This window comes from Muscardinus avellanarius (genome assembly GCF_963383645.1).
Source record: "Muscardinus avellanarius genome assembly, chromosome: 11".
Classification (NCBI taxonomy): Eukaryota; Metazoa; Chordata; class Mammalia; order Rodentia; family Gliridae; genus Muscardinus; species Muscardinus avellanarius.
In genome coordinates, this window is record NC_137797.1 from 8,377,172 (window position 1) to 8,386,353 (window position 9,182).

At 45.0% G+C, this 9,182-nt stretch overlaps 1 protein-coding gene across 1 annotated transcript in view; it reads right to left on the reverse strand.

Annotated features, from left to right (window-relative positions):
- The window catches only part of XPNPEP3 (X-prolyl aminopeptidase 3), a gene marked incomplete at its 3' end in the record, with an annotated part of 64,892 nt that overhangs the window by 24,275 nt on the left and 31,435 nt on the right, over positions 1–9,182 (reverse strand). The window contains exons 3-4 of the mRNA XM_080705288.1: positions 4,260–4,667; positions 2,361–2,563 (exon numbers count right to left, since the gene is read on the reverse strand). Coding sequence (XP_080561414.1) covers positions 2,361–2,563; positions 4,260–4,667 — 611 coding nt within the window. The remainder of the gene's footprint in view (positions 1–2,360; positions 2,564–4,259; positions 4,668–9,182) is intronic.

Below are 9,182 nucleotides of genomic sequence, written 5' to 3' on the forward strand. Positions count from 1 at the left end.
TCATAGGATGGGGCCCTAATCTGATTGTACTGTGATCTTTTAAGAAGGTCCGCACTCCCTGCCACATAAAGATGTAGAAAGAAGGAAGCCACATGCACACTAGGAAGAGAGCCCACACCAGAAACTATGCTGGGCCCCTGCTCTTGAACTTGCAGTCTGCAGAACTATGAGAAAATTAATTCCTGCTTTTTAATCCATGCATTATATGGTATTTTAGTGTAATAGACTAAGGAGACTATGACAGCATTGGTGGCTACTTATTTACTAGAGGAAAATACATCATTCTGCTTGGCCCTTAGGCACAGAGGACAAGAGTAGAATGTACCTGCTTCTCAGGACCCCTTTGGCCCTGACACATTCCCCTTACGTTTGTTGGGATGCCTTTGGCTGTGACACATCCCTCTTACATTCGTACTCTTCTTGTTTTGTATAATTTTCTAAGCCACTGACTTAACATGGTTTGACTTGGTTTTTGACTTTTTGAGGGTGTGAAAGTGATATGCAGCCAGTAGAAAATACTTAGAATTTGCCATTTTGATCTTTCTCCAGGCTAGTGATGTGTAGGGGGGCACTGATCCTTTCTCATGCTGGGCAGTGTCAATGAGCCACAGTGCCCATGAAATCTCAAGGGCAAATTATTGATATTCGACAGCATGCTGTGCTGCTAAGCCTTTATTGGTAGGTTAGATATAGTGATTTTAGCCAGGCTTGGTGGCACACTCTTGTCATACCAGTACTTGGCAGGCTGAGACAGGAGGATCTGAGTTTGCGGCCAGGCTCAGCTACTTAGTGAGGCCCTCTACAACTTAGTGAGACCCCCCTTTTTTCCTCTTTTCTTTTGTGGTACTGGGGATGGGACCCAGGGGTCTTATACCTCTGAATTACAGTCCAGACATTTTAAAATATATTTTATTTGGAAACAGGGTCTCACTAAGTTGCTGAGAGCCTCATTAAGTAGCTAAGGCTGGCTCCAAACCTGTGCGATCCTCCTGTCTCAGGCTCCCAAGTACTGGGATTACAAGCATGCACCACTGCACCTGGCTCTAGTGAGACCCTTTTTTATTTTTATTTTTTATTTTTTTATTTTTGGTGGTACTGGGGTTCCTGGAAGCCCTTCTACCTCCGGGCTACACTCCCAGACCTATTTTATATTTTTTTATTTAGAAACAGGGTCTCCTAAGCCAGCGCGCGCGGCTGGCTTCGAACCTGCGCGATCCTCCTGTCTCCGCCTCCCAAGCGCGGGGATTACAAGCGTGCGCCACCACGCCCGGCAATGAGACCCTTTTTTAAAATGAAGAATAAAGCTGGGCCCATGGTGGTGCACACTTGTAATCTCCACGCTTGGGAGGCAGAGACAGGAGGATTGTGCAGGTTCGAAGCCAGTTGTGCTGGCTTAAGAGACCCTGTTTCCAAATAAAAATATAAAAAATAGACGGGCGTGGTGGCGCACGCTTGTAATCCCCGCACTTGGGAGGCTGAGACAGGAGGATCGCACAGGTTCGAAGTCAGCCTCAGCTACTTAGTGAGGCTCTCATCAACTTAGTGAGACCCTGTTTCCAAGTAAAATATAGAATAGGTCTGGGAGTGTAGCCCAGAGGTAGAAGGCCCCCTTGGGTTCTACTCCCAGTACCACCACCCAAAAAAAAAAAAAAAAAAAATATATATATATATATACATATATTAGGTCTGGGAGTATAGCCCAGAGGTAGAAGGGCTTCCAGGAACCCCAGTACCACCAAAAAAAAAAAAAAAAAAAAGTGTGTCATTCTACAAATTTTCAACTTATGATGGGTTTATTGGGACTAACGCCATAGTAAATCCAAGAGAATGTATAATAAACTAAATTTGTAAGAATGTCGTTTTGGGTGCCATAAATCTTTGGTAATCAAACTAACTGCCACTATTGGAACTCTTAGTCCCATTATCTTTTTTGTGTGAGTGTGTGGTATTGGGGATGAAACCCAGGGGCTTTCTACCCCCAGGCTACACTCCCAGACCTTTTTGTTTTTTCTTTTTTGCAGTACTGGGAATCCAGGGGCCTTCTACCTCCAAGCTACTCCCCCATCCTATTTTTTATTCTTTATTTTGAAACCAGGTCTCACTAAGTTGCAAAGGGCCTCACTAAGTAGTTGAGGCTGTCCGTGAACCATGATCCTCCTGTCTCAGCCTCCCAAATGCTGGATGACAAATGTGTGCCACCACACCTGCCTCTGAAGGAGTCTCTAGATAGGTTCACTAAACATACTGAAAAAGAAGCTGGATGTTGATCTGTCTGTAACATTACTACATTGGGGAGATGATATAAGGCTCCCACTGAACCCTAAGAACTAGCTGAATTTGGAAAAAATTCTTCAGCATACCTGTGATGTCAGTTTTCCTGCAACCTGCATTCTCTCAATTTCTGCAGAAGATTTGATGAGCCGGAGGCGCTGCACCAGCTGCTGGACGCCCCGAACCTTGTTCTTGCCCCTGGCTTTGGCCTCAGTCACATGCTTCATGTAGTCAGAGTGAAGCTGAGCATGAGAAGGCTTTGTCCAGTCATACCAAACCATGTTCGTCTCCGCTTAGAATGAGAAGCCAAAAACAGAAATTTAAAATAAAACAAACAGGGCCAGAGATGGAGCTCAGTGGCAGAGTGCACCCTCAGCATCTGCAATGTCCTAGGTTCAGCCCTCAGTACCAAATGAAAAATAAAATAACATTAACAACAATAAAATGACAAGAAACACCAACTATTACAATGACTTAAACAACTCAAAACTATAAAACCTGTAGTGTGGCCAGGCAAGCTGGTGCATGCTTGTAATCCCAATACTTAGGAGGCTAAACAGGAAGATCACAAGTCTGAAGCCCACCTAAGCATTTCAATAAGCCTAGGGACGCCCTTATCAACTTAGTGAGACCCTGTTTCAAAATAAAAATAAAATAGGCCACACTTATCCCAGCATTTGGGAGGCTGAGACCTGGAGGATCGCGTTTCGTGGACAGCCATAGCTACTTAGTGAGGCCCTCTGCAACTCAGTGAGACCCGGTTTCAAAATAAAGAATAAAAAATAGGGCAGGGGGTGTAACTCGGAGGTCAAATGCCCCTGGGTTCCATCCCCACACCTGCAAAAAAAAAAAAAAAAAAAAAAAAAAAAGAAGCTGGGCGTGGTGGCGCACACTTGTAATCCCAGCGCTTGGGAGGCTGAGACAGGAGGATCGCACAGGTTCGAAGCCAGCCTTGGCTACTTAGTGAGGCTCTCAGCAACTTAGTGACACCCTGTTTCCAAATAAAATATAAAATAGGTTTGGGAGTATAGCCTGGAGGTAGAAAGCCTCTGGGTTCCACCCCCAGTACCACCAAAAAAAAAAAAAAAAAAAAAAACAAAAGCCACACTTCGGAGGCAGAGACAGAAAGATTGCGCAGGTTTGAAGCCAGCCACGTGTGCTGGCTTAAGAGACCCTGTTTCCAAATAAAAAAGAATAAAAATAGGTCTGGGAGTATAGTCAGAGGTAGAAGGGTTTCCAGGAACCCCCGTACCACCAAAACAAACAAACAAACAAACGAACAAAATAAAATAAAATAGGGCTGGGATATACCTCAAGAGGTAGAACGCGTCACCACACCTGGCTTAGTATGTGTTTTTAACTGAATATTAGAAGTGATTTTGATGCAGGTGATACATGGTTTGAAAACCTTTTGAAAACCACACAAAATAAAGATAAGAAGTAGTGGTCAAACTGGGCGTGGTGGCCCACGCTTGTAATCCCAGCCCTTGGGAGGCTGAGACAGAAGGATCACGCAGGATGGAAGCCAGCCTCAACTACTTAGTGAGGCTCTCAGCAACTTAGTGAGACCCTGTTTCCAAATAAAAATAACATAGGTCTGGGAGTGTAGCCCAGATGTAGAAAGTCCCTGGGTTCCATCTCCAATGCCACACACACACACACACACACACACACACACACACACACACACACACGAAAGAAAGAAGTAGTGATTAAAGGCCTACTGTCTGCTCAGTGTTCTTTTTTTTGTGTGGTACCAGAGACTGAACCCAGGGACATCCTACCTCTGAGCTATGCCCCCAGCCCTATTTTAGTCCCTATTTTGAAATAGGGCCTCACAAATTGCTGAGGCTGGCCATGAATCTGTGACTCTCTTGTCTCAGCCTCCCAAGTACTGGGACATCAAGCATGTGCTACCATGCCTGGGTTGGCAAGGAAGGTTTTAATCCCACCTGGCCTGAGACTTGACTTCTGCTCCCATTTGTTACCTTTCAGCTTTGGTAGTAAATGCTGAAATTCTTCTAGTGTATAGGCTTCATCCACTCCAGTAAGAGCTACTGCTCCATCTGTGCCAGATCGTGGCCCATCCCAAAGCTCCCGGCTGGGGTCTCTCCGAGGCACGAAAAGCATGGCCCTGTGTGCTGGTAGCTGCTTGCCAGCGATACTCTGAAGGACCAGGATGCTATCAGGCTCTTGGAATCCACACAGGTAGAGGAAGTTGTTGTCTTGATGGAAGGTGTAGGGGATATCGTTGCTCATGTAGTATGTAGGGTTGGAGAGTACCACTACTGTCTGGTCTGTCCCACTCTGCTCCTGGACCTCCTTGTGGATCAAGGACATCAGTTTGTGTCTGCGAAGTGCATATTCAACCTGAGATAGTCCTGGTGTCACCTCTCCTGGAAATGAGAAATAAAAGTGATGCTCTGTCTTACGTTTAGTGCCAAAGTACCCATTGTGGCTTAATAGTAGATGAAGACACCCAAGTTAATTTCTTTAATTTATAAGAAATACCTTCCCAGAATATGAGGAATTAAGCTGGGAGTGTTGGTGCACACTTGTAATCCTAGCATTCAGGAGGCTGAGACTGAAGGATAGCAGTTCGCAGACAGCCTCAGCTACTTAGTGTGGCCCTTCGCAACTTAGTAAGACCCTGTTTCAAAATAAAGACTAAAGCCAGGCGTGGTGGCGCACGCTTGTAATCCCCGCGCTTGGGAGGCAGAGACAGGAGGATCGCGCAGGTTTGAAGCCAGCCACGTGCGCTGGCTTAGGAGACCCTGTTTCCAAATATAAAAATAAGTAAAAATAGGTCTGGCAGTGTAGCCCAGAGGTAGAAGGGCTTCCAGGAACCCCAGTACCACTTAAACAAACAAACAAACAAACAAACAAACAACAAAACAAAAAAAAAAACAAAGACTAAAAAATAGGGCAGGGGGGTGTAGCTTGGAGGTTGAATGCCCCTGGGTTCCATCCCCAGACACATTAAGAACTCCAGGTGTGGTGGTGCACACTTGTAATCCCTGCACTTGAGAGGCTGAGACAGGGGGATCACACAGGTTTGAAGCCAGCCTGAGGCTCTCAGCAACTTAGTGAGACCCTGTTTCCAAATAAAGTATAAAACAGGTCTGGGAGTAGAGCCTGGAGGTAGAAAGCCTCTGGGTTCCGCCCCAAGTACCAAAAAAAAAAAAAGGGGGGGGGAGGGACTAAAAAGATACCTGGGTTTCAACTCTGCATTTCACTACAAAAATTTGGGAGAAATTATAGTTAAATGTGGTCATGGATGAAAACTGGGATCATGGCCCCTTAACATTTTTTGGTTCATTCTTTTATTTATACAATAAAATATTGCTGAACATTATTATGTGGGAGGCATTGTTAGGCATATAGTCAAAGTTGTCCTTAGCCGGGCGTGGTGGCACATGCTTGTAATCCTATCACTTGGGAGGCCAAGACAGGAGGATCGCTCAGGTTCAAAGCCAGCTTCAGCTACTTAGAGTTTCAGCAACTTGGTGAGACCCTGTTTCCAAATAAAATATAAAATAAGTCTGGGAGTGGGGTAGAAAGTCTCTGGGTTCCATCCTCAGTAACACACACACACACACACACACACACACACACACACACACACACACACACACACGTCCTGAAGTTTCAAAATACAAAAGGAGTAGGTCACATTATCTGTGTATGCCTTCCCTAAAAGAACGCAAGCTTCGATATAGATATTCTACTTGTTCAGTATTGTATTCTCAGGCCCTGAATTAACAACTAGACTATACTGAACACTGGATAAGTATTTATCAAATGACTTATAGTGTTTTATTTATTTATTTTTTTTTTGGTACTGGGGATGGAACCCAGGGGCATTCTATCTCCAAGCTATACCCGCAACTCTATTTTTTATTCTTTATTTTGAAACAGGGTCTCACTGAGTTGCAAAGGGCCTTCAGTAGCTGAGGCTGATTGAGAACCACGATCCTCCAGTCTCAGCCTCCCAAATGCTGGGATTGCAAGTGTGCGCCACCACGCCCAGTTAAAATTCTTTCATTATGCTACTCCTCCTTCACTGTTTGGCTCTTCCTTCCATTCCTCTACACTATCCACATCAATATCCCCCTGTATTTGTAATCTAATATGGACCTTTTCCTATCTTCCGCAATACATAATCACAGCTACACATACATTTGGGTTTTTTTTTTAAATTTGCTACTGTTTTATTTTTTATTTTTTATTTTTTTGCGGGTCTGGGGATGGAACTCAGGGGCATTCTACCTCCGAGCTACACCCCCTGCCCTATTTTTTTTTATTCTTTATTTTGAAACCGGGTCTCACTGAGTTGCAGAGGGCCTCACTACGTAGCTGAGGCTGTCTGCGAACCGCGATCCTCCGGTCTCAGCCTCCCGAATGCTGGGATTACAAGCGTGCGCCACCACGCCCTGCTATTTGCTACTGTTTTAAAAAATGAAGCTGGGTGCGGTGGCACACACCTGTAATCACAGTACTTGGGAGGCTGAGAAGGAGGATGGCAGGTTCATGGCCAGCCTCAGCAACTTAGTGAGATCCTCCAAAGCTTAATGAGATTCTGTTACAAAAACAAAACAAAACAAAAGAGTAGAGTATAGCTCAGAGATAGAATGTCCCTGGGTTCAATCCCCAGAAACATGAAAGAAAAAAAAAGGCAATATAAAAAGGAGTGTAACACTGGGCGTGGTGGTGCACACTTGTAATCCCAGCGCTTGGGAGGCTGACACAGGAGGATCGCACAGGTTCGAAAGCCAGCCTCAGCTACTGAGTGAGGCTCTCAGCCACTTACTGAGACTCTGTTTCCAAATAAAATATAAAAAATAGGCCGGGGAGTATAGCCTGGAGGTAGAAAAGCCCCTGGCTAGCCGGGCGTGGTGGCGCACGCTTGTAATGCCCATGCTTGGGAGGCTGAGACAGGAGGATCACGCAGGTTCGAAGCCAGCCTCAGCTACTTAGTGAGGCTCTCAGCAACTTAGTGAGACCCTGTTTCCAAATAAAATATAAAATAGGTCTGGGAGTGTAGCCTGGAGGTAGAGTGCCCCTGGCTTCCACCCCAGTATCACATATACACACACACACACAAAAAAAATAAAAAATAGGGCTAGAGGTGTTGCTTGGAGACTGAATGGGAGTCTATCCCCCATTGCCGCGAAAAAAAATAAAAGTGTATAACCAATCTCCCAGTCAGTCAGTCAGTCAGTCAGTCAGTCTCTCTCTTTCTCTCTGTTTTCGAGGATTAAACCCAGGGACATTCAACTTCCAGTTATACCTTCAGCCCTATTTTATTTTTTATTTTGAAACAGGGTCTCATTGAGTTGCTGAGGCTGGTCATAAACCCACCATCCTCCTGTCTCAGCCTCCCAAGTACTGGGATTGGAAGCTCCTGCTGCCATGCAGTACTGGGGATGGAATCTAGGGGCATTCTATCACAATTCCCTCCCTCCCTCCCTTCCTTCCTTCTTCCCTCTTTCCTCCTTTCCTTCATTTTTGCGGTATTGGATATTAAACCCAGGGGCATTCTACCTCCAAGATACACCCCCCAGTCCTATTATTTTAGTCTTTATTTTGAAACAGGGTCTGAGCTGCAAAGGGCCTCACTAAGTAGTAGCTGAGGCTGTCTGTGAACCATGGTCCTCCTGTCTCAGCCTCTCAAATGCTGGGATTAAAAGCATATGTTGCCACGCCCGGCTTTATTTTTTATTTTGAAACAGGGTCTCATTGAGTTACAAAGGGCCTCACTAAGTAGTAGCTGAGGCTGTCCACAAACCGAACCAAGATCCTCTGGTCTCAGCCTCCTAAATGCTGGGATTATAAGCATGTGCCACCACACTCAGCATATACTTTGCTTTTCTTTCTTTTTTTCTTTTTTTCTTTGGTGGTACTGGGGATGGAACCCAGAGGCTTTCTACCTCTGGGCTATACTCCCAGACCTTTTTTATATTTTGTTTGGAAACAGGGTCTCACTAAGTTGCTGAGAGCCTCACTAAGTAGCCGAGGCTGGCTTCGAACCTGTGCGATCCTCCTGTCTCAGCCTCCCAAGCGCGGGGATTACAAGCGTGCGCCACCACGCCCGGTTTATACCTTGCTTTTCTAATGTACCACTATGCAAGTGGAAATCCCTCCCTCTGAGTCATGTGGTATAGATTCAATTCATTCTTCTTAATGTCTCCATAGTACTCTTTGAGGGGGTAGGTGTACCAAAACGAACAGAACAACTTCCACATTTTTAGAAATTCATAAGCCGGGTGTGGTGGCGCACCCTTGTAATCCCAGCATTGGGGAGGCTAAGACTGGAGGATCACGGTTCTCGGACAGCCTCAGCTACTTAGTGAGGCTCTCTGCAACTTAGTGAGACCCTGTTTCAAAATAAAGAATAAAGCATAGGGCAGGGGCTGTAGCTTGGAGGTCAAATGCCTCTGGGTCCCATCTCCAGACCCGCAAAAAACAAAAACAAAAACAAGCAAAAAAAAAATTCATAGCTGGGCGTGGTGGCGCATGCATGTAATCCTAGCATTCGGGAAACTGAGGACAGAGGATCACAGTTCGAGGACAGCCTCAGCTACTTTAGGCCCTTTGCAAGTTAGTGAGACCCTGTTTCAAAAACAAAAGAATAAAAAATAGGGCAGGGTGTGTAGTTCAGGGTTCGAATGCCCCTGGGTTCCATCCCCAGACACACATACACACACAAAAAAAAAAAAAAAAAAAAAAAAGAAAGAAAGAAAAGAAAAGAAATTCATACTGTTTTTAGACTTTTTGCTACTACAACAAACATGTTTGTACTTATATCCTGGCAATTTTTTAATTTTATTTTTTGGTTCTGGGGATTGAACCCAGAGGCATTCTACCTCTGAGCTACACCCCCAGCACTATTTCATTTTTTTTTTTTAAAT